The sequence below is a fragment of the Scomber japonicus genome, chromosome 23, assembly GCF_027409825.1.
Source record: "Scomber japonicus isolate fScoJap1 chromosome 23, fScoJap1.pri, whole genome shotgun sequence".
Classification (NCBI taxonomy): Eukaryota; Metazoa; Chordata; class Actinopteri; order Scombriformes; family Scombridae; genus Scomber; species Scomber japonicus.
Window position 1 is genome coordinate 5270134 of NC_070600.1, and position 26346 is coordinate 5296479.

General features: G+C 39.7%; 1 protein-coding gene across 2 annotated transcripts; it reads right to left on the reverse strand.

The window, feature by feature from the left end:
- Nucleotides 1–271: 271 nt before the first annotated feature.
- Nucleotides 272–26346, reverse strand: mkln1 (muskelin 1, intracellular mediator containing kelch motifs). 2 transcript variants are annotated; one of them, XM_053313991.1, is made up of 18 exons: nt 26233–26346; nt 25087–25156; nt 20653–20795; nt 18867–18955; nt 18658–18767; nt 17226–17418; nt 17039–17116; nt 16564–16629; nt 13899–14011; nt 13144–13356; nt 12105–12326; nt 11883–12012; nt 6263–6410; nt 5147–5261; nt 3700–3839; nt 2287–2389; nt 2034–2088; nt 272–669 (listed from the first exon to the last, which is right to left on the reverse strand). In XM_053313991.1, exons 1-18 carry the CDS (start codon nt 26310–26312, stop codon nt 548–550), a joined length of 2190 nt encoding a protein of 729 aa, XP_053169966.1. In that variant the 5' UTR covers nt 26313–26346; the 3' UTR covers nt 272–547. The 2 variants fall into 2 exon arrangements, with proteins under 2 accessions (XP_053169966.1, XP_053169965.1); XM_053313990.1 differs by having other exon boundaries at nt 17000–17116.

Below are 26346 nucleotides of genomic sequence, written 5' to 3' on the forward strand. Positions count from 1 at the left end.
GCTGTGTGGGCGTTTGTGTGAGTACAAAGCACAATCCCAACACTTGAAAAACAGGAAAATTAAAGAAGGAGAGAGGGAGGGAGGGTGGACTGCAAACAGTCCTCTTTTTTTGGCTTAAACTTTGTGTGTGTGTGTGTGTGTGAAAACACAAGCGATGTTTGGCAGAGTTTGGAGGGGGTTTATCAGGCTTTAGGAATTCTTGGTCAGTAAGAGAAACCAAAGGGGTTGAGAGGTTGGGGGAGGGGGGTAAAACAAACAAACAAACAAAAAAACCACACACACACACACCCCCCTTCAGGTCGTTGTGGAGTTTCTCTCGTCTCCGAATCACACAATGTTGTTTTACGCATGTGTTTACAAGCCTGACAGAACAGCAGGAGATCAGGGTGAAGAAGTGGAATCCCGCGAGCAGGGGTTCAAGAAATAGAAAAATAACTGGTCTCTGTCTCCTCCGTTCTATCCGGTGCATGTGTGTGTGTGTGTGGGGGGGGGGGGGGGGGGTGTTCAGTCAGTCAGTCAAGTCCGGTGTGTGGGTGAGGATGATTGGCTAGAGGGTGATGAGGTCTACCAGGTTGCCCTTGGGCGGCGTCATGCTGTCCGGGAAGAAGTTGACGAGTGTGTCGAAGAGCTGCGTCCGCTGAGCGTACGTCTGATCGACGTCTGAGAAACCTGAGACACCAAAGGAAAGGAGAGGAGAGGAAGAGTGAGTTTGACGGAAAGAGAGAATAGAAGGATGAGAGGCGAAAAGAGAGGCATGCGAGAAACAGGAAAAGAACTAATTGAATCCATCTCAGCTTACAAAACAAGACAAGACGGAGGGCTTATGATTTGTTAATGAGTAAAATATGTTATACAATATACACACATATGTATTGATTAAAATACACTTGGATCAGCAGCACAGAAGAAGAACAACAACAACTGCACTGGCAAATATCTGTTTCTTTGATAAAAAGTTGAAGGTACGACGCTGCAGACATAAAAACTTGGCGTGACTAACTACAACTCTCGGGGCAACAGGTTGGCAACAAAGATGCAGTCATGCTTAAAATTCTGTTATGTGTGCTGAAGGTTCTGATGTGATGTTGTGAAAACAGACAATGCAATCTGCTGTCAATTAAATATCTGATTCTGGGTCAGTTTGGGACGAATTCAGCTGCTGAGACGAGACCTGACACAGTAACTACTGATATTGGACAATATATCGTCTTTGAAATAATCACGATAAATGATATTATTGTCATTTGAAGATCATTTTATACCACTGATATAATGATAATATTATAGTATAATAATGCAAGGGGGCGTGGGATTTGAGAGTCGGCAAAACACAGTCATTGTGTTATTTACGTTTAATTCTTCTGCAGTCTCCACTCAGGACGTACACAGTGAGGAATGGACAATGTGACATGAATAGCCTCTTAGCTGCTAATGTGAAGTGTGGCAATACTGAGGTCAAAAAATGTCCATGTATCCTATGATAAGTTCATATATAGTCATGATGATGTTGATAATTACATTATTGGATGAGAAGTTGGTAACATAATTATTGAGACAAGCCTAACTGTGGTGCTGTGTGTTTTATTTTATATGAAGCATTTATTGCTTCCCTATAGCTCATGGGTGCCTCGCATACATAGTTTCAATATTCATTATCCAGCAGAATCCTGTTCAGTAACAGACTAAATAATAACAAAAATAATAATAATAATAATAATAAAATTAATTTGTAGAGCACATTTCATACAATGGATGTAGCTTGAACTGCTTTACAGATACAAAAATAAAATTACAATACAATAAAATAGAAAATATACAAATAAAATAATTAGACATTGAATAGAAATAAATTAAAATTAACTACCAGATTAAATGTGTTGCTTAAAGCTGTTTAAAAATGTTCTTATAGCCATCATTCCATCAATTGTAGAGCCCAATCAATGAATGCTCCACTTCCTGTCTTCTTGTGTGCATGATTGCATACATGTGGACAATTGGGTGTTTTGTGTTTGGTGTAGTGATCAGACTCTTACCCAGAGGGATGAAGTCAGAGCTGGACTTGAAGAGAGCCGAGGGCAAGAGCTGGAACTGAGAACACAACACAAATATTCCAGTCACTTCAACATTTAATCTTTCTTCATTTTAATCTTTGTTTGTCTTTCTTCTCCCCTCCCCCCTCTACATTCTCTAACACAGTCATTCATTCCAGCTATTTCTTTCCCAAAGCCAACACAGCCAAAATGGAAAAGAAAATATTGACATAAGATAGAAATGATGAAGCGGTACCTCTTTGGTCTCATCAGGGTCTGTGTGGTCCACAGTGAGTGACAGGTCATTCTGCAGGTACTTGAGCGCGCTCAGTGGCTCTGACTGGGCTTTCTCCTCAAACCTGGACAACAAAAACACACTGATGATAAAACAACACACGCAGCACAGCACAGCACACACACACACACACACACACACACACACACACACACACACACACACACACACACACACACACACACACACACACACACACACACACACACACAGTGTGGCTGCAGTTACAACAGCCGGCCACTAGATGGCAACAGTAGCCAATGAATGTGCCTTGCCCATAGCTCAGTGTTCACTCTCCCATCATGACCAGCGTGGAGGACTGTCTGACTCTCCATAACTAGGTAAAAGGTCAATCATGACATAAAAGCTATTTTATCCTGAAATATTTGTTATTTTTCATCTTCACAGAATGACACACTCCTCTACAGTCTGCTCTGCTGGTGAAGGTAAAATATAATAAAGGTAGTAAATAAATGTATGATAGTATTAAGAAAGATTTGCATATCTGGAGTGACGTCCCTAATATCTACATTTGAAGGATTATTCTTCTATACTATGTACAACTGTTTTACAGGTCAGGTATGTTTTAATGACACTGTTCTAGCAGGTTTATAAGATAGTGTTGTTACACTTTTATAAGCACTGAATGTGACTTGATAATCACTGGACAACACCTGATCTGTTTAATACCAGTATAAAGATACTGAGCAGAATTAAACTGACCTGGTGGAAAATCACAAGTGTTTGTGTACAGTGTTTGACAACAAGTTGAGCTTCCAATGAAATGCAGATGTAATATCTAAAAAAAAAAAACCCCATCTGTGGTTGAGAAATTGAGGTGCTTTAATGTGTGCACTACAGTGATGACTGTTCTATTAAAGTTTCATTGAGACTGTTCTGTCCTCCTGTTTTGTGGCCTGGTTCATGAATCATGGCAACAGGAACAGGCTTGGCTGGCTTGTCACAGTGGTCAGTAAAGTTGTTGGGGTGAGTCAGCTTGTAAGCATATTTGACTGTCCTGAACCCCTCCCCCGGACCCCCTCCTCCTGCACAGAGACTGTGAGCTCCTACCTTCAGGCTGTAGGTGCACAGTTCCTGCTCGGAGGACAGAAACATACAGAGTCTCTTCTGTCTGTGCAGCAATTAGTAGTCTCAATTTGCACATGTGATCTCTGCACCTAAGCAATTCAGGCATTTAACTGTTCTTTGCACTTAATTTTGAATTTATCTCACAGTGTATTGTTTTACCCTGTGATCTATCTCAGGGTAATGTCCATCATAGTCCTGTGTGTAACCATATTTCTCTTTGTGGGCTAATAAAGTTTGACTTGTCTAAATGACGCAGCAGCAGTGGGAGAAATAAAGAGTGCAGACCTGTATTTCCTGATGAGGTATCTGCAGTGGCGGAGCAAGTACTCCTTGGAGGGCCGACACAGTTTGAGGGACCAGAAGTCGTCCAGTCGCATCTTGGGAGAACAAGACTTGCCGGGGTTTCCACCAAACAGGTAATGCACCTGGAAACACACAAATATCATTTTATATTCAAACTTTCAGTCTTTAAATACACACAGACCTGATCCATGCTTCTTAAACTTACAAAACAGGATGGTTCTGCACATTCAGTATAGCATTACATGTGTTTTTTAAGCTTCATTTAGCTCAGCATCATCTCCAAACTCAGATCAATGGCTGCTTGTTAGCTACAGAGCTGATTTTACAAGCTGTTAAATGATTTGGCCCCCTGTTATAACACAGGACTCCTGTCCAGTTATCACACTGTCAGAGAGCTGACATCATCTGACTAAAAGCTTCTGTCCGCCCAGAGATCCAGAACAAACTGTTACGGAAACACTTTCTCTATCACTGTCCTTAAAAAAAAAAAAAAATGGAATTCTCTTCCTCCCACTGTCAGTTTCTCTCCCCGACTTTACTTAAAAACACATTTCTGCTCATTAGCTGTTTTTAACTGCTCCTAACTTAATCAGCTCAGGTATTTCTCCTGAAGTCTCTGTAGTTCTATGTTACCACTACAGGCTCTGTGTACCGTAACTACTACTACTGCTGCTATCCCTACTACTTCTACTCCAACTACTGCTTCTCCTACTTCTACTACTACTACCACCACTTCTATTCCTATTGCTACTATTCTTTATTTTGTTCTTCTTCTCTTCTATTATGTTTGTTTCCTTGGATTAAGTATGTTGTGTGCAAAGTGCTTTAGAAATAAAGTTGCATTGATGGGTCCAAAGATAAACCCCACTGACAAACTGTGCTGTTATGTGCACCCTTTGATTTATTATGCAAAAAAAAAAAAAAATCAATAATGGCTATAACAATGAACTGGACTTTTTTTTGTTTTTTTTTACAAATGATGTCATGCATGGACAGCTAAACTTGTTGTATTTCAGCTTATGTTATGTTTTTGATCTTAAGATTGCAAATTGAGTCACAAAGGGTTTTATCATCCTTTCCATGACTTTGACTCTTAGCTCTCATCCTTCAGCAGCTTTGTTAGGAGAGATAGAAGAAGGCTGGCTGTCTTCAGATAATGTTTTTACAGTGCAAACAAAGGAACAGGCTCATATCAGTGTTGATTTAACAAAAGAACAGATCTGATGGAGAAGTACAGGCAGGTGTGTGAATGAACAGCTTGTGAGGAGACGTGTTAACTGCATGCAGCATGAAAAACAAATCTGATAAAACTGAGCTTACACAAAAAAAGAGAAGTGTTTTAGAGTGTCACTATTTCAGTGTTTGTCATGAAAATGATGTGTGAGATAAGTGTGTGAGTGAGTCTGAGCTGTGTGTGTGTGTGTGTTACCTTGTGCATCTCATCATAGACCAGCTGGTGTGCAAAGCGTGGACACGGCTCCTCCTCCTGCAGAGCCTTGCTCGGGTTTTCTTTCACTGCCTGATCGTTCTTGTACACACATGACCTGAGCAGGAACACACACACACACACACACACACACACACACACACACACACACACACACACACACACACACACACACACACACACACACACACACACACACACACACACACACACACACACACACACACACACACACACACACACACACACACACGAAAAACAAGAGGAAGCAAATTTAAATTAGTGACAGAAAGAAAAGAAAACGTAACACCAAAGCCTTCCTGAGGCCCTTAAGGAAAAGCTATACAACAAATCAGTTTGTTACATACATGCATGCATGCACACACACGCCTAGTAGAAAGGAAAGGGCACACATCCACATAATGTTGCAAGTGTCTCGTTGACTTATTTCACTGGACACGGAGTACAAGAACAGCAGCTGAAATCAATGTACTGGAACAGTGAGGGCTGCAGACCCGACAGCCTGTTCTCTCTGTACATGCATGCACACACACACACACACACACACACACACACACACACACACACACACACACACACACACACACACACACACACACACACACACACACACACACACACACACACACACACACACACACACACACACACACACACACACACACACACACACACACACACACACACACACACAGGGAACATTCAGTTCCTCTGTGGAGGACTGAGGATCATCAGTGAGTGGAGAGGTCAGGAAACACTGTGTAGATATTTACATAAAAAGTGTTGACGTGTGCTAGTGTGAAAGTGTGTGTGTGTGTGTGTGTGTGTGAAAGTGTGTGTGTTTGTGTTCTTTGCATGCTTGCTCTCTGCTGTCTGTTGTGGTGAAGATCTCGACAAGAAAGAGCCTGGTGTGTGTGTGTGTGTGTATGTGTGTGTGTCAGTATTTCCTGTGAGTGTGTTTATCACTGCACTCATGATCACAGGAACATGTCGGCGGCAGAGAAAGTGTGTGTGTGTGGTTTTTTTCTCTTTGTTTTTCCCTTCCACTCTCTCTTTCTCTCTCTCTCTCTCTCTTACCAGTTGTTGCGGGCGATGTCATAAATCCAGAAGGAGTTGCGGACGTTCTCCTCACGCTTGTCCTTGTCTTTGCTGAGGCCCGACAGGACGTGGATCTCGTTGAGGTCGGGGTCGATGGTGGCTCGCTGGGTGAAGCCCGTCATCGGCACTAACGGAGGCAAAACAAAAAACAATACATCAACAGGATATTATAATGGAAATTAGTCTTCAGGTCAGTAGTATTAGAATAGAAATAATAAGGCTTCAGTATTAAGAGGACTTCATTTTCCCCCAATATAAAGAAATAAAGCAGTGAGCAGCAATATTCATACATACATATATATATTATAAATCCATTTGAATATGTTTTCCTGTTCAATACTGTAATTTCTGTTTTATTCTGTATAAACAACATCTAGGAGAGGGATCTTCCTCTGTTACCCTTCCAAATTTTTTTCTCAATTTCTTTCCCTGTTTGAGTTTTTTTTTTTTTTTAAAAAGGGACTTTTTCCTCATTGAAATCAAATGTCTAAAAAGGACAGAAGATGTTGTATTGCTGTACAGGCTGTAAAGTCCCTTGAGGCAAATGTGTGACACTGGGCTATACAAATAAAATTGACTTGACGACTTGATAACATAGCAACGCGCCGCCATGGCAACAAGGCCCGGGCAGAGAGGGAGGAGTGAGCTGCATGCAAATTGAACTGGTGTTGTGTGGACTAGGCGGTGGCGACGGCGTTCTGCTGGTGCGGGGCAGACCTGAGACAAAGCTGTGTGTAGAAAGCAAAGCACCAACGCCTGCAGGTTTACTGTGAACCCCCCTTTTTTTTTTTCACATGTCACAGCAGGACAAACACAAGCGATCATATTGTTAATAGCAACCTAGATGAGCAAGTTTCAGGGTTGTTGTGCAGGCCGGTTCACTAGAATTTCACTTCAGTCTAACTCTACACAGATTTTTTTTCATTATCAAAATTTGTAGCCTTCAACCATAAACGACGCTGACTTGAGTAACATCGCTTTAGGCAACTGATCAGATTTCAGCTTGGTGTGCAGCCCTGAGTAGTATAGGAAGGATTGTCTATTAAAAATGTGATATAAATACACAGTGGTAACAAAAAATATGCAATAAATGTTTATTATTAATCTAATGAATGTTTGGTGATGATAAAAATGTTTGGAGCTTTATATTTGTGTTTAAGGACAATAAAATTCATAACTTCTAAATCAATAGACAGGCCTTGCCAGCTGGGCTCTGTGCATATATTTGCTTATTAGAGATGTTATCTAATGCGGCTTCACCATGTCTATATATAGTGAACTTTTAGCTCAGTGCAGCACCATTTTTAGCCATCACACTGAAGAAGTTCATATTACTTTTTTTTTTCCTCCGCAAGAATGGTGCACACGGAGGAGGAAGCACAACAGACATAAAATTCGTGATAAGCTGGAGGCAGTCTGGCGCTGACTGACTCAGCATTCGAGCTGGATCTCTGATGATGTGATAAAGTCGACTCGTGATGCAGCACTTAGGTTTGTTGCACTGACAGGGACTTTTAGCTTTAGCTTTATTGACAACGCTACAGAGTACAGACACACGGAATACAACATATCAGACTAAGTGAGGGATAAAATGATTACGTCCTGGATTTATTTCCTTGCTTGTCCCTGGTGTCTTCACGGTCCATCAACTACTTAACAAGATGTGGACAGTATTTCTTCATTGTCTAATATGAAGAAATACAACATAAGCACCAATCATAGACCACTGAATCCTTAACAAACCTGTTTTATTTAGATAGTTTTAGATTTTACTTAGATCAAGATACAATTGAACAAATACACCATTTAGGTATGAACTAAAACTAAGATTAGTTTAAGTCGATTATTAATGTTAATGACACCATGGCCTTGCACTAAGCACCAGTATACTCACATATAAGCCATCAGTAGGTTTATTGAGTTAATTTAGCAGTCTGTAATGATTTGGTACTGTGAACGGTAATGTGAATGCTAATTCTAGCTTGCTAACTAGCTAACTGTCAACGGCCATGTTTTATGTGAGACAACATTAACCTGTTGAAATTTGCGCGCTATGCAAGTAAGTACAAAGTTTACTACAGAAAAATGTACTAACAGAAGTGTAACAGAGGCGTATAGAAGTGCCTTCTTTCAAGTGTGTATGCATGTGTGATGTATGAGAGAAAGTGTGTGTGTGTTTGTGTGTGGCTTTTGGTTTTGTTTCTGCTTCATTGATTGATACTAAAAAGAAGCGTACTGACAGACGTTTCAGGGTCCTGCTATTGTGTGCATTGACTCACAGTCACACTGTCATGTCTAACTGGCACACTTGAATAGACCAGCGTGATCATTAGTAGTAACACCTGTGTTCTTCCTACTATGATAAAGGCTTCTTATATGTGTATAAAATATCAGGCTTAAATGTAAAAGGTGTCATTATTTATGCCTAATATATTTCATGAAGGCAGAAGGAGATGTGTTATGTTATTTACAAGTAATGCATGAAAAATGAAAGCTGTGTTATTAACAATGACAGAAATACAAATCTGAGCACTAGTTGAATTACCCTGTATAATACTCATGTTATAATATTCCTAAAAAAAAAAATGGTACGATACGGCAGGATATGATACAACATGTCTGTTGCAGGTCAAAACTGACTGCACTTTATATTCTATTTGGTTAAAGTTTAGGTTTCGGTTTTTGCTCAACACGTTTGACAAGTCGTGATTTCAAAAGAGAATTGAGATTCTTTCTGACTGTTCTGAAATAGAAACTAAACTCTTAGTTGGCTGAGCTCTGATGAGGTTTATACTCATCATAAATAGAGAATAAGAGAAAAGAAAAGCAAAGTCCTTCCAAATCAGACCTGAATAGATCTTTTATTCAGGAGTTTTCTCTGTTTGGGAAAAACAGGAGGGTGGTTTTTCCAGCCAGCTTCACAGAACCAGACGACTGACAGTAACTGATGATTCATCATCAATACCCCCACAACAGTAACACTATTGTTAACGTAAGGCTAGCTCTGAGATGAGACTTCCCGCTGTTGTTGAGCCATGCTGATAACTTTTCATTAATGACACTAACATAGCCTAACATGATTTTGGCTCTTTGATATCAGAGTGTGTGTGGAGGAGATGCTGCTGCAGTGGTGAGCACATGTGAGGCTGATTTATGAAACAGGAGACAGAAAGAAGGGGACTGTTTGAGCTTGATGCTTCCTTCCTGCCAAAACACATTATGTTCTTTCTTGCTCTGATTCTCACACACACCCATTTTGAGTATGTCAATTTCTCCCTCCCTTCCTCCCTCCTTCCCTCTCTCCCTCCCTCCCTGTAGCCTCGCTGCGTCCAGATTCTCTCTGCTTGCTCGGCTGTGGCGGGTTGGGAAAGAGGTGTGTGATCAGCGAAGAGAGGAATCTATTTATATGGCCGCTTGAGGTGGAGCTGAGAGTGCAGCCGAGGTATCGGTCTGTCGGGGCAGGAAGCATCTGACTGTCTGACGGAGCTTTTTAAGCACAAAATCTGTCACGGAGACAGAGAGCACACAGCAGTCTGCCACCACCACTAGCTCTTTATACTGTCTGATGGAGCCACATGTTGGAATAAAACCTATTGTTGCACACTATAGGAGAGTCAGGTGATGGTGTCCAAAAAGGGGGCAGCAAAAACAAAAAGAATGTGTCAAGGAATGATTCAGAGTCAGAGTCAATCAAAAAAAAAATCAATGATCCAGAGAAGCAGGACTGTATAATGAAATACCTACAGAATGAGCTGCATGTAAATGTGCAAAACACCAACAAAAATGTGCTACTTGGAAAACAGGATCTTCCAAGTAGTGACAGTATTTTAGATGTCTTTGTGTTTATATATCCACATTTATCTCAGCAGGGAAATGTCAGGCATGTATTCCTGATAACTGGAATGTATTTGGACAGTAAACTGGCTTAAGATTCCTTTACTTGAGGAACTGGTGAGTTAAACAAGGGCTGATATAAAAAGGGAGTTTTTCTGACACTCTTCCACTTTCGGTAGAAATTGAACCGGTCATGATTATAGTAAATATTTTCGGGTTTTTTTTATTCAAATATGTTCAATTCATGTCAAATCATTTTGGTGTTGGGTTTTTTTTTAAATGTATTATAAAATTTAGCAAGTGACCAGCAGCTAGCAGTTTAATTATCACACTGACATCATTATCACTCCTCACTCCTCCCTCTCTTATTATCATTAAACCTTCAATGCACTAATATATATATTTTTTTTTAACTAGTCATAATGCTAATGAGTTGATTTTTTAATTAGTATTAGTTTGTATTAGTATGAATTAATCAGTAATACAATCTGAAACCAGATAGTTTTTGCTAAAAAAAAAAAATCGTTTCACCTAATAGTTGCAGCTCTACCTTCAAGTGTTTCAGCTGTGATTGGTTGAAGATAGCAACAATGAACATGAGCTGAGTATGAAGATTTATGTTGGATTCATGTTCATTTACTATTTTATGTATCAAGTTCTTGCTAAATATGTTGTTTTCTACTATGTTGATGTTGATTTGTTTTCTATTCAATTGTTTCAATTATAAAGCCTTTAATTGCATATAAACTGCTTAAAATGAAGAGTATCTGGAGTTCTGGCAAATTGAATTAAAAAAGGGTGAATAAAATGCACGCACACGCACACACACACACACACACACACACACACACACACACACCTACATACACACACACACAAAATGACTTCATTTACAAAGAAATTTGGAAGATCTTGAATGCCTGGAATCAATTCAACATTAATTTCACATGAATGACTTCAGAAGTGAAGAGAGGAAGTGCTCTCAACGATCACTGTGGAAAGTTACAATTTAACAAACTTATCTTCCCAACAGCTTGTTGACGTCAAAACTTGTTTGAAGCTGTTTTCCTTGTCACTAAATTCTAGGAAGGGCATGAAAGGAAGTACTGTAACAATGTTACTAATTACTAATATGCTATTGTGTGTCACAACCACAGTGTATTTTTTTATAAAAAACACATCAATAGGCTATCAATTTGGAAATGTTTGGAGTTTATGGTGTGAAATATTTACAATAACCTCTTTGAAATGAGCTAGAATTTCCTGAATGTTTTTATCCAACAGAGAGAAGAGTGCACGAGCAATGCATGACAGATCATAAATCTTAATCCAGGTATGATTTATTGGGATGTCAAGACTGACGTTTGAGCCTCATTAAACATATCTTTTATACATATGTGTATATACATTTCATGATATTTGGTTTTCTATTTTTGTTTGTCATGTTTTCTTTTATAGTATAACTATTATGGGATGTATTATCTTCTTTACACTTATATGTACAGCTGTAAATATAGAATAAGATTGACACATCATGTGACTGTCAGGTGACCTGGGCCTTGATCTATTTAAGATGCCGTCTATATGTTCTTGTTTTAGTCTGAAGAAGAGCAATGGGCTCCAAACTTCACTCTTGATATCTAAATAAATGATACGTGTATTGGAAGCTACAGTGTGTGGACCTTTTCCTGCCTTTACAAATTTAGTTTTTTTGTATTCCAGATGTTCGCGTCTACTACACAACTTTTAAGATGATAAATCTTACCCATGCCCGAGTCCTTCTTGGTGCCGTCTGATATGATCTCTACATGATCTCCGTCCACATCGTAGCTGAAGAAATCATTGAGGTACGTCTTTGACCTCTGACCCCCAAACACGTAGAGACAGCGGTTTCTCTGTTTAGAGAAGAGAGAGCAATGGAAGATTAGTTTAATTCAGTTTATGATGAACATTTGAGCTCTAGTACAAACTCAAACTGTGGCCTCACGGTGTGGAAGAGCATGCAGTGTCCAATGCGGGACTGGACGTCCTCTGGCCCGGCGTTACACGAGTCTTCCCGCAGGAGACTCCAGGTTCCCGCCTGGCAGTGGTAAGCGTAGAGGCCGCTGAACTGGGGCTCCGACGTCCGGCTGTCTTCCACGCTGCCGTTGCACGTCAGGATGCGACCGCCGAACGTGTAGATCATGTGCTTCTCCGAATCCATGCACATCTGCGGGAAGAGCGGTGGGCAAAAAAAGGAAGCGGGAAAGTTCAGACGGAGGTTGAGGGGAGGAAGTGAAGGGCGACAGGATGAGTTCCTGCTTTCCGCTATTTGTGTTGAAGGATTAAGTGACTGCTGCACACTTTCTGATTTTTGGGTCAGTCCTGCCTGTATCTGACTAGATTTATTTGAAACCTTGCGTTCATATCATAAAACTATGACATTATCTCTAATTATTTTGACTTGATACATTTTTACAGGTATATTTTACTACATTTCTGTTGAAAGTCTGTTCAAATCAAACCTATTATTTAGACATTTCAATTCCATTTACTGTTTTTCCATTAATTTCTCATGTGGGTCTAGACCTGCTCTATGTGTAAAGTGCCTTGAGATGACTTTTGTTGTGATTTGGTGCTATATAAATAAAGATTGATTGACATTGATTGATTGATTTTCAAAAGTTAGTTCACATTCACAGCAAAATAAATGAAGGCATCATCTGCAAACAAACACATTTCAATATATATAAACCTCATATATACAGTATTTATGTGCATAATAAACAATCAGCATTAAACTGAGCCTTAGGCCTCATCTTTTAATAAAATGCAATTTAATTGATTTACTTATTTACTGTTCTCCAGGCAGCGACCTGGCTAATATTTGACTTTTTTTTTTTACACTTCACAAGGTGTATATTTACTTTTGCAAATTCTAACCTATATTGTATATTGTATCAACTTCATAAGGACAACTCAAACAACAACATTAAACTGAAAATGTCAAGATAAGAAATTCAAATAACATCTTCATCTTCAGCTACCTGATGGTCAAAGACCAGCTTTGGCCCTCCGTCAGCTGACGTGTCCTCGCTGAGTAGCGTCCAGGTGTTGGCGTCGATGTCGTAGCGGTAGAAGTCGCTCTTCAGAGACTTGCTGTTCCTGACGCTGGAGTCTAGGTAACGGCCCAGCGTGTAGATCTGACGCTGCTGGGAGTCGATGCACATCTTGTGGCAGGAGCGAGCACTGGGACCGCTCTGGATGTGACACACAGAGAGAAAAAGAGACTGTCACACATAGTTGTTTAACATTTTATATTCATTTAATGTTTTAAACCAGTCAATAAACCTGTCCTGATGATTGGACAGTTCAGATATAATGCAAACAAATGATTTCACTCAAATGTCTGCTATAGCTGATAACAGTCTATATGTTCCACAGAGGGAAAAAAGAAAGAACCGTCTAAACATTTTGTTCCTGAACTTATTAAAGAGTTTGAGGCACTGATGAAAACTATAAATCATACTGACAACTCAGCTCTATCACACCCCTGAACGTTAATTAAAAACAAAACTTCTTCCTGAATTCTGTCTACATTAGATGAAAACAACGCTGTGCCAGAAGGTAAATCAGAAAATCAGCTAAACTTTTAAACTGCAATCTGCTTTTCTAAAACAATGCTCAAAATTAAACAGGATGAAAGTTGACAAGGGGAAAAAGGATGTTAATAAGAAAACATTCTGGGGCGTTCCCCAACATGACGTAAATATAAAAATATCAGCTTTGAACATCCTCTCACCTCTTTCTCAGTGTCTCTGGAGATGCAGGCCCACTGGTTCTCCTGAACGCTGTAAGCCCAGAAGTCAGCCAGGTCCTGTGTGCCGTCCCAGCCCCCGAACAGGTACACAGTCTCTGCAGGAGCACAAACACTGCTCAGTATGTGGCAAACTGACCAATCTTTTTTTTTTTTTTACCCTGATCTGAGCCTTTTAATTCTTTACTCGTGCCAACACGGAATTATTGTTCCATTTATTTTACTGAAACAATTCAAATGAAAGCCGAACAGCTCTGCATCACAGTTTTCCTTCAATGTCTCCAACAGTGTTTTTTTTTTAAGTATCCAGCGATGGTTTGTATAAAGAGCACAGAGAGGAGTGTGGAGCTGTTGTTAAAGGCTTGCCGAATGAGATTTCTCCTCTCAGCCCCACATGAAGAATATACAGCAGTTTGTTTGTTTGTTTTGTTTTTTAAAAGTTACCCAAAGTGTTTTTTTCCTGATTCATTTGCTCATATGGTTGTGAGTAAACTGCTGCTTTTAATGACTGTTTTATGCACTAAAGGAGGAAACAATAAGTGATCACAAATTGATCACATACCACATAATCAGAAATGCCTGAACATGCGTACTGCAGCTAAAATTCCAAGTCTTTAGAGTGAACTTTTCCCAATCACTAGCAATATTCCCAACAACACATTAGGGAAATACTTTCTAACAAGGTGTGTGTTGTGTCTCTAATTAAGTGGCTTAGTGATCTTACTGCTGTGAAAACAGTGTCTGGGTCAAACACAGGCCATCACTGCTCAGGCTGAGTACAGTTATGGGAAGTTGCGATTGGATCAGAACCTTGTGTAGGAGGAACTAAGTTCTGCTATTACTGTTACAATTCCAAAACAAAGAGCCGACTGGAAAATGAGTTGTGAGAGCCGAAAAGTATTCAGTGAGTCACTGCTAATGAGTAAAAATAGGTTTGTTTTGGCTGAAGGATCACAGAGATGGTAATTATTGAATTTATTAATCACTAAGATTACATTGTTTGTATGAAGCGCTTCAAGGCAAAGTGCTTTTTTTCCTCATTTTAAAAAAAGGACACAGTGATCGCATGTGAAGCTGCTGGGATTGGGAGGTGGAGGTGAACCGTAAAGTTTAAAAGTCCGTACTCAGGTTCTCAGAAGCTCTAAATGGGATCAGGTGCTGTATCGCGACGTGACACACATTTAGGTTGATTGCAGGTTTTCTTGATATCATAAAGATTCTAACTGCAGTAGGCTATATCACAACAGTAACCTATATGCTGCATTGATCCTCTGTTAACGTCAAAGGATCAGATCAAAACAGAAAACAAGACGTCAGCTAACCTACAGCATCCTGACAGGTACATACAAGGCCTGAGTTTACTATAAAGTTACAAGACAAAATGATCAGTAGATATAGATATATGTTCGAGGCTGAATTACATTGTACAGTGGCATTAAGTTTCTTTCATTTTCATTTTCTTCATGATCTCTGACCGTGTAGATACCTTTTATAATCTTATTGCATTACTGCAACCTAGAAGAATATTTTTCTCCTCTCTCCTTTGGCAGCAGAAACTGTTTTACGACTTTTAACGGTTTAAAAAAAAAAAAAATTATATCACGTACACTAATAGATCATGAGAAAAAGCTAAGTCACTGAGCGTGTTGGAAATAGCAGATGGTGTTAAACAGCCATATGTACTAACACCTACACTTATTTATACCCACAGCTTTACTTTCAATATTTGTTTGAGCTTCTTATTCTTTTATACTGTGTGATTGTATTGTATGTCTTTCACATTACATTTCATGTCATATTAAATACTTGTCATTAAAAAGGTGCAGTACGTAGGATTTACTGGCATCTCATAGTGAGGTTGAACACCTAAATACCTCTCCTCCAAGACTGTAGGAGAATGTATGGTCGCTATGAAACTCACAAAAAACGAGAAAGGCCAGTATGTGACTTGTTTGTCCGGTGTGGGCTACTGTAGAAACATGGCTCCCTGTGCAGATATAAAAGGGGTTCATTCTAAGGTAACAAAAACAGGATTCTTAGTTTCAGGTGATTATACACTAATTAAAACTACTAATGTTATATTCCATTTCTGCCAAGACCGTGCCACTAAATGCTGCTACATTCTACACACTGCACCTTTAAAATTCTGCACACTGCACCTTTAAAATTCAACACACTGCACCTTTGAGAACTTTTCCATGTATACATTAATTAAGAACAGTTTATGGGCTTTTTATTCTATTTGTTTTGATGCTTTAAAATGTTATTCTACTTTATTTCACAATACAGGCTTTTGTCTTTTCGAGTTGGCCGGCAGGGAAAGTACACCAACACTGCCGATGACACCCGATTCAGACGGGAAAAAAACAATAGTTGTGTGTCTCTGTAAAAACAAAAGTGGTGATTTATACACTCTTAAAAAAAAGAAAAAAGCCCTTAGGACAGTTTTGTTTCGGAGAAGCAGGGCTGGAGGTGGGCGAACTGGGAGGAGAGGTGGACGGGGTGTGTGTGGGTGGGTGGGAGGGGGGTGGGGGGGGTTAAATTTGATTAAACGGTAATAGAGCATCGAGTTCTGAGCCTGTGTAGGAGGATGTGAGTCATAGCTTCGGTTAAAAGTGCCAAGTCGTAACGTTGGCTGCGTGGGTCTCACCCGTCTGGACGTCAATGACCATTTGATGCCCTCCCCTCATCCCTGGCCTGTTGTCGTCGCCGTCACCTGCGAAAAAGAGAGAGAGAGAGAGAGAGAGAGAGAGAGAGAGAGAGAGAGAGAGAGAGAGAGAGAGAGAGAGAGAGAGAGAGAGAGAGAGAGAGAGAGAGAGAGAGAGAGAGGTGGAGAGGGAGGGAGGAAGGGCGTGTGAACATTGGATGTGGATGATGACGCAGAGGAAAAGCAGAGAGTGAGAGAGGATGGTGTGGAATGGAATGGGTTGATGATGGGAGGAGCGAGAGGGTGGGTGAGTAGGGAGAAAGGGGGCAACACACACAGTGTTTTGTTTTTTTGGCAAAGCTGTCATATTATACTGAAAGGTTTTTTAAATTGACGGATGGGGGGGGATTTCCCTCCCGCTTTGAAAAAATGGTCTCACTGTTCATGTCGTCTCGGTTGATTTCTTGGGCGCTTGTACCTTTGTTGCATTTGGGGATGATCTGACTCCACCTGGGCTTGTACTCCTGCTGGCTGATATACTGGTTAAACAAACCGTCTGAGTGAAGGAGAGAAGAGGATCAAATATGGCAAATTCACCGTTAGCACAGTTTGAAAAAAAAAAAAAACCTAAGTCCAACCGTAACCTGTAACGATTTAGTCGATACCTCTCACAGCTTTGTCTATGAGCTCCTCGCAGGCGTCGAAGTCTCCTTGCAGCACCAGCCGGTCGTGCAGGTGGGTGAGCATGGGGTGCTCCAGAGCTATCCGGGTCTTTTTCTGCAGCGACTCGAAGGCCTCTGTGTAGTTATGCTGCCGGAAGTGCTTGAGGCAAAGGCGGATGGCTTCCTGTTCTCTGTACTGCAGAGAGAGAGGAGAGGGAGAGAGAGAGAGGAAGAGAGAGAGAGAGAGAGAGAGAGAGAGAGAGAGAGAGAGAGAGAGAGAGAGAGAGAGAGAGAGAGAGAGAGAGAGAGAGAGAGCTGAACGCTGTAACTCAATGCTGTTAAAGTACCAGCAACAGAGTATCAGGGGTATTAAATGCTGGCACTAAATACTTGATCAGATATGACCATAACAAACCATATTTTCTATACAGGGAATATTATTTGTGTAAAGCTCCTGTGCAGCTGTGTTAAAGGATAAATCCAGTTTATTACAGCTTGAGTTTACAAGTTTCTTGAGTTTACGCGTTTTTTTATGACATAGAACATTAAAAAAAAAAAAAAAAAAAAAGATATGACAGACAATAACATATGTTATTGATATGATAAGAGCCTGGGACTAGAGATTAGATTAAGTATGATGTGTGTGTGTGTAATATGTGTGTGTGTGTGTGTGCATGTTTGGACACACAGATTTACATGCTAAAAGGCAGAGATGCTGTTTCTCAGTAAAAAAAATCTTCCTCTGATCCATCAAGAGGTAGAAGAGTAGATAAACAGTACAGGAACCAAACGTACTTGTGTCAGTGCATCAGTTTTCTATATATATCTCCATTTTTTGAGTGTGTTCATAGTATTAATGTCAATGTCATATATATACGTGTGTGTGTGTGTGTGTGTGTGTGTGTGTGTGTTATCGGTATCAGCCTTTAGGAGCTGAAAGTTATCGGTATTAAAAAAAAGTTATTGTGCATCCCTAAACATATTAAAAAATATGTAGTTTTGGTTTTGATACAGGGATGTTTTGTTTTGTTGATGTGTTGTTTCCATCAGTGTTAATAAAGTTATCACCACTCGACAGACAACAGACAAATGTTTTATGTGGAATAAGTGGAAGGATTTTTGCTTTCATCTTGTCTAAATGTACCCAAGGCTAAGCAACTGTAACAACATGAACTGGAGTCAAACCCAAACTTTACATGATGCACATGTCCAAGCACCGAGTTCAACTTGATCAACTAGATTTTTTTCAAAAAAGGGAAAAAAAGTAAAAAAAGGGCTGGGAACAAATGATGAAAAGTTGATGGAAGTATGCTTTCATTTAGCCCTGCTTTGGTTCTTATTAAGCTGTGTGAACACTGATCTGACCAATGAAAACACAGTGTGGGTGCTCCACTCTCTCCCACCACTGACCCACAGCTCAAACCTGCAGCCTCACCTTGCTGTACCAGTTAAGGCAGGGCTGCACCACATCTGGATCTTCGATACCGTGCAGCTCGATGTACCAGATGCTGAAGTTAAAACTAGGACCCCAAGACATCAGAGGCACTGAGAAGGAACAAGGAGGACAGCTTTAAAACACGACCAGCTGGGTCCACATGGACCCCCCCCCCCCCCCCCCCCCCAAAAACCACAACCAAATCTCACCTATTTTGACGAATCGGCAGGGAAACATCTGCTCGTCGATCTTGTGCTTTAAGGTGAATGTTTCCTTGTTGTAGTCGTTCTTAAGGCCGCTGATAGAGAAAGAAAAAAAAGAGAGCGTGAGTGTGGATGATGCAGCCATTTGGCTGATTATATTTGCTGAGTCGGGATGCCGAGCACGTCCGTCTGCTGATACATTTCAGATAAGTCCTCCAACTGTGGCGATGGGCCAAACTTCATTTCTCACTTTTTTGGGGGCAGCTGGCACCTACGATCTGTCGCTTTCTTTAACCCAACAGGCTGTCTGCTAATATAAAAACCGGATGATTAACCAGATGGTGTGATTTAGCCCTTACTAACATTTCCTGCAGTTGCAATTCAAAAATAAATAAAGAAATAAAAAAAGGGGGTTGATTCCATTTATATATTTCCACAGAGGACTGTCAAACTCAAAGAAGGCTTTCATATGTTTCTAATCACTAATCAGAATCACACTATCCAATTTACTTCCAATGTCACGAGACATCAGCTTCCTTGCTTTGCCCCCTCACCCCTCCCAAAGACATGCAAGTCTGATAAAGCTGCACTGCAACTCACTATTATAATTAAAATTAATTATTAAAATCCTTAGAAATGACATCTCCTCTTTCTCCTGTCTCCTCCTTCACTGGAAAGTTCATTCTCAGTGTTTGTGAACTGCAGCAATTATTTCATTGCTGATGAATCTAAACTACAAGTGTCCAAACTATTTCATAAAGGTTCATGTGGCTGCAGCTTTTCACACCAGGCTTGACTTATTTAATAAGCTGATATCAGTCTTTAGACGGCTGATTGGTGGAATCGTGTGCTCTTGATTGGTTGGAACAAAAACCTGCAGACATATGACCTTTTATGGAAACGTTTGGACCTGGCTGATCTACACTAAATGAATCTGTTGGTCAATACAAAGTCAGAGAACAATTACACTATTTCTTTAAAAGTTGAATCATTGTCCTATCAAACTAAAAGTCTCCAATCCAAAAAGAGTTCCGGTTAGAAAAAGAAAAGCAGAAAATCTTCACAATTTACAAGCTGGAACTGGGAGAATGTTTGGTAATTTTCCAAAAACAATTATTTCAACAATGAACTGATTATCTGAATATCTGCAACAGTTTGTCTTTAAGCTCTTCAAGAGCACCAATTAACAGCTTGGGTGCAAAATATAAATGGCAGCAGTTCATCAGGTATCGACAGAGCAGGTGGACGAATGTAAAGACAGAGTGTGTCAAAAAAAACATCATTTTAACTCCAGCTGATGTTTTATATTTGTATATTTTTTATTCCATTTAACAACATTCATGCAGACGCTGCTTAATGTGGATAGTAACATCTGTTTGACATCCAGTCCACTTCATCAGGTCAGTGTCTGAGCCAATACTGATGTAGTGGATTGAAAATGTATTCTAATAAAAGTGTACTGTGTTCACAAGCAGCACTGTGAGTCCAGAGCCCAGGAAAAAAAAAAAAAAAAATCAGTCCTACATCTCAATAATCCAACTTCCTCACTCGATATTTTGTTGTCTATGAGACTTTCTATCCCCTGAAATTGTTTCCTAAGGCAGACTGTACATAATCCCCAACAAACTCATAAAAGCAAACCCAATTTCTCCTTCTAAGACAAGAAAAATGTTGCAAGCCGCGCTGCAATTTCTTCATTAAAGCTGCAACTTCAGTTTTTCCTGTTGCGAAACAAAAACACAAAAAAGCAAACTTTTTTTTGTTTTGGTTTGCGGAAGCAGCTCCGTCTCACCTGGACAAAAGCTCTGTCATGTTCTCTTCGCTCATCCCGCCGAACACTTTGAACTTCTTCAGGTTGCACACGTGCGTCTTCTCGTATTTCCCGAAGGTGATGCTCTGAACAATCGCCGGCCTTTCCAATTTCAAGATTAAAAACTGAAGGAGAAAAAAAAAAAGAGAGAGGAGACATGAGACATACTGAGAGAGAAGAGGAGAGTTACGATGCTATTAGTGTGTGTGTGTGTGTGTGTGTGTGTGTGTGTGTAGGAAATTGCTGGTGCTTATAGGATCAGGTGAGAGGCGTTACATAGGATATATGAGGTGCAGCCACCACATGGTCCTGCTTTAACAAGCAGAGACATCTACTCACTAATCACCTGCTGCCTGCATGTCCACAAACAGAAGACACCACAGGACACAACACTGATTACACATGTGGAGCAAACACACACACACACACACACACGCACGCGCACACGCACACGCACACACACACACACACACACACACACACACACGCGAGCACAAATACCCCCAGACAGACAGACAGACACACACACACACACAGACAGACAGACACATACACACATACCTAGACAGACAGACAGACACATTTACACCTTCAGTCATATATGTTAGTCACTGACTTTTTTCCACATAGAAACTTTCACCCTTTACGTTAACTAACAGATGAAAGTGGACTGTGTTTATCATGATGAGTCAACATGTGATAACAAGGCCTGATCCTCCGCATGACTCACATGTTCGAGGGCATCATTTACAGATGTTTGGTGCCGCTTTGATGCCCAAAACAAGATATCAGAGCTATTTTATTTACCTTATTTAAACAGACTACAGCTAAAATCATATCACTGTGTGGATCAACATTGGGAATTTGAGGATTTTACCTGTCAAACATTGGATTCATAAAGTTATAACTGCATTACATTTGTTTCTTTTTCCATGAGATCAATTTCCACTGCTTCCATCTTCCATACTCCACCTCACTGTTCTCCTGCATCCATCTCAGCTGAACTCTGCTCCACTCTCCCTCCCTTTGACAAGCCTATTAGAACTTTGGCTCAGGGATTTAGTGTCTCGGTAGGCTGATCTGGTTTTCCTGAAGCCAAAACCAATATGCAACCCCCCCCCCCCCCCCCCCTGCACCCCAAAACCATATTAGTTACAGTACGTAGTTTGTTTTAAAAGTCTCTAATGAATGAAGGAATCATTTGGTTAGATTTTCCAGACATGCTTTTTTTTTTTGGAGGGGGGGGGGGGGGGGGGGGGTATTCACTTTTAGGTGGAAAGTAAGATGAGAAGATCAATACCTCTATTATATCTGTCTGTTATATATACACAATGCTTATATAGAATTAAAGGTAAATAACTCTGTCCCCACCCAAAATGGCAGTTTGTGTTTTTACAGATTCTTCAATCCCAGCCCCGCCCCCCTTTGCATTATTATACTATTATATTATTATTATTAAATCAGTGGTATAAAATGATCTTCAAAATGACAATATATAATAATATATTATTTATGAGACAATATATCATCCAATAAAAGTAGTTATCATGACAGGTCTACTCTAAAGCTCACCAATTAACCACTTGTTTGTTCATCTATAGAAAATCAATGAAGTTAATTGCTTGCTAAATGCTAACTTCCTGGAGTCTCCACTGTGTATGAGTATATTAACCCTTACATACTGATCAAGCCGTAAAAACACTCTATACACATTTCTTTTAGCTGGACTTATCCTAATGTGACCCACAGTATACAAACATGGAAATAAAATGCATCTTTTTGTTTATTTCTGAGCAGCTGATACACATTTTTATATACACACATGTACAAATTTGATCTATGTTTATTATAAAAGTGGTATTATAAAGCATAAAATGATTGTGAATGTCTTTTTTGCATAAGATTAATCAAACATCTATCCATGACTGTAGGGGAATTTATGAATGTGAGTTGGTGTAGAGGCAAATTATTAGTCAGAATATGAATAGAGATATATATATATCTATATCTATATCTATATATATATATATATATATATACAGTCAAGCCCGAAATTATTCATACCCCTGGCAAATTTTTTGACTTTTTTTGACATGCCACTTTTTGTTCAAATGTCAAACATGACTGACAAATATTTTTTTTCCCACAATGATGCCTCTTGTACATTGTCTTATTGTCATTGTATGAATAATTTCGGGCTTGACACATATACATACATACACATACACATATACATATACATATATATATATATATATATATATATATATAAAAAGAGACAGAATGAGTCTTTTCTTTAAAACTTACACTTGAAACTAGAACCCGACTGATATATGAGTCAGCCGATATTGACATATATATGATATCACATATATATTAGTATTTATACTTGATTCTTTTCTTCTATATCAAGTTAAAATATATGCATGTTTTTGTTCTTTGCTTTTGATTAATTATTATTCATACCCAATTATAATTATTAAATTCTCAGCTGTGTTTACAGTTTCAGTGGTTGATGTCATTTTAATTAATTTTAAGTTTATTGTTAAACTATAAATATCACAGTCTCCTTTACATATCTTTGTCACAAGTGTTTGATAACCACACTTTAAGGATCATTGCAAAAAAATGTGTGTTTATGTAAATATTGTATACATATAACTTTATCGGCCAATATATCGGTATTGGTATTTTTTTTTCTTCCTAATATTGGCATCAGCCGGGCCCTACTTGTGACATTAGTCTTGTTTACCAGTTAAGCGTTCGACTAAGGATAATCTTAATCTGATGAATCGGATTACAATTTCCTTTCAATCAGTTTAGTCTCACAGTTTAAAGATATTTCATTGAATATGTTTACGATAAAGGGGTATGTCACATCCTCACAGTTGAGAAGCTGTGTTAATTCTGTTTTAATTTGACAATTACCTGCTGAATCATCACAGCTCTAATACCAATATTACTTCTCAACCACCACCACACTAGACTACACAACAAATAATCTAATAATCACACTGCAATTACATGTGACTGTCGCTCAATTAAATAACTGAAGACTCAAAACATCATTACAAAGTTATTATGTTGCCATTTAAGAAACTTAACTAGATTTGTGTGCTGTACTATTGTGGACCTGCTGCTTCCCTGTAAACATAAACACTGATGAGACTATTTGTGACTGGCGTACACAAGGTGACAACAGAGTGGTTAACCATTGTTTTGAAAGGCTTCATTTCCTCTCGCCGTCTGACGCAAACTTTCACATTTAACCTCAAACTGGGGCTGCCAACATTTTTCCTGCAGTGGTCCGTGGGTTCAGAAGGCAGGTACACACACACACACACACACACACACACACACACACACACACACACACACACACACACACACACACACACACACACACACACACACACACACCGAGTAACCAGTGTGGTCATTGTGTGAGGGAGGTAGACACTTCAATTGACCTGGCTGTGTGCTCACAGCAGACAACAGAGACTCTCTGCTTAAAATTTCATTTTCACCACACTGGAAGCTGTAATTAAACATGCTTTTTTTGTACTTCAAATAAATTGGATATTTCATAAATACCTTAAATTAAATAGACCAATGCATATTATTTCAATCACACACACACCTTCAGGGATACACTCACAATGTTGTACCAACTATTAACATATTTAAACAGTTAAAATCTTCATAGTGTTTGAGCTAATGTCATTTTATCTACTGTATTAACAGCAGTGATTATGGCTTGGTGCCCACCACATGACAACAATTGTAATTAGCAGTCCCTCAATGTGCTTACAAGCACTTATGTAACCTTGTTACAGTCTGCTTTTTTTTTGCAGTAACCTGATTTGTTTACATGCAATACCAAAAGGACAGAGCTGGTTCCAGAGGGGCAGGTAGGTTTACATGTGTGCATGTGCAGGGGCAGAGAGTTCACACAAGGAGAGTTATGACAGCAGAAAAGCGGGTCACAGATACACAGTCTGACAGCCAAAACTCTGGAGCTGTCAATGATATCAACTCAAACATGATATTCACTGCACAAAATCGACAACCGTCTTTGCAGGTTAAATATATGGAAGAGCCAATTAGGGTCTGTGGAGAAACTCAGAAACTTAACTTGTAACAACATGAAAATGGTTGTAATAATCAACAGCAATAGACGCCTGTGGTGTACAAGAAACTTCCTCTGAACTCTGATCTTGATACAGGATACACACCTCCCGAGGCTTTCTCTCCTGTAATCTATCATCTCTCGTCTAGGTACCTGGGAGCATATTTTCGCCTGCACAAATGAGTAAACAAGCAGCAATCTTGGCAAACTGCTGTTGCACGTCAGGCTCCATCTGGAACAGTGAAGTCACAGGAAGAGACAGGTTGTGTGAGGAGCAGCGGACCTACCTGTGGAGGGTAGTTGCTCTCAGAGGACCACCTGGAAGACTGATCGTTAGGTTTGTCCACTAAGATATTCCTAAACACACACACACACACAGAGAGAGAGAGGGAGAGAGAGAGAGAGTTGACTTATTACAGCAGCAACACTTGAGACACAGCAGATGATATTTAACATTAACTTCAGACATAGGAATCACAATATACAGAGGTGTGTTCGAGTGTGTGTGTGTGTGTCACCTCACTGTAAACAACACTACTGTTTATGCAATGCAGCAGCAGCAGCTAGATTGTGCTAGCAGGTGCCATGAGTGCATTAAATGATATAAGCACTATCTAACTGTTGTTAGCTGGCTGAGGTTAACGTTAGATAAATTATGAGCTAAAGCAGCAACAGGCGAATGTGCTATAACTGTAATAACTTCACTCACTATTCATTTATTTCCTAAGAGTGTTTATTTATAGAAGGGAACATAAAGTTTGACAGTCTGTTACACCAGTTTCAGGTAGTTAGTGGGTAAACAAGCCGATTAGCATGTGTTGCTAAAGCAGGGCTCTTTGGGTTAGATAACAGCAGCTAGTTACCTGCTCGTAGCTAAAGTGGACGCTCGTTTTTCATATACTAGGGTACCAGATTGCACATTCCTGACTCAACTTTAAAAATACTGAAGTGTTTTGGCAACTCATTGGTCTGAGTTGTATTATGACTAGTTGTATTATGTGCTGCTGTATAGACTGCGGATTCAAAACAAGCTCTACCGAAAAGAGGACAACATAAGTTTATGTTTAAAAACGCGGCTATGACAGTGACAGCGAAAAATAAACAAATACATACATATGTACATTATATTTGTCATTAGAAATGAACTACAGGTTTCAACTACATGTGCAACGCCACCGAATCTTTAATGTAATCCTCAATATGCTGCTGTTTACCCGAAAAGCTGTCAATAAATCAATAGCATCATTACGACCGAGCGGCGGGGATGACCAAACCAAACGCCCCCACCGCCGCTGACTGAGCTAACGCTAGCTGGCTGGGATCGCAGACGAGCTAGGCCAGAGAGAAGCATTGGTGCACTGAAGCGGTAAAGACCACCTGTAACTACGGAATCTCATGCAAACGTCTGGACAACTAACATGTACGCTACTCACTCTGGTAAATATGTGGAGGAGTAAGAGCTCCATTTAAAAACGCTGAAAGTGAGGACTCTGCTCTCAGGAACGACAGCCATCTTGTTGCAGAAAATAACAAGCAGCGGGAGGCTA

Bases quoted from the DNA above. Each gene is read 5' to 3' on its own strand.
- mkln1 (XM_053313990.1), bottom strand. From the start codon at position 26,312: ATGGCTGTCGTTCCTGAGAGCAGAGTCCTCACTTTCAGCGTTTTTAAA. The intron at 12,013-12,104 runs GTGAGGCCACAG...TTCTCTAAACAG, and splicing joins ACTGCATGCTCTTCCACACC to AGAAACCGCTGTCTCTACGT. The intron at 3,840-5,146 runs GTAACACACACA...GTGTGTTTCCAG, and splicing joins TCTATGATGAGATGCACAAG to GTGCATTACCTGTTTGGTGG.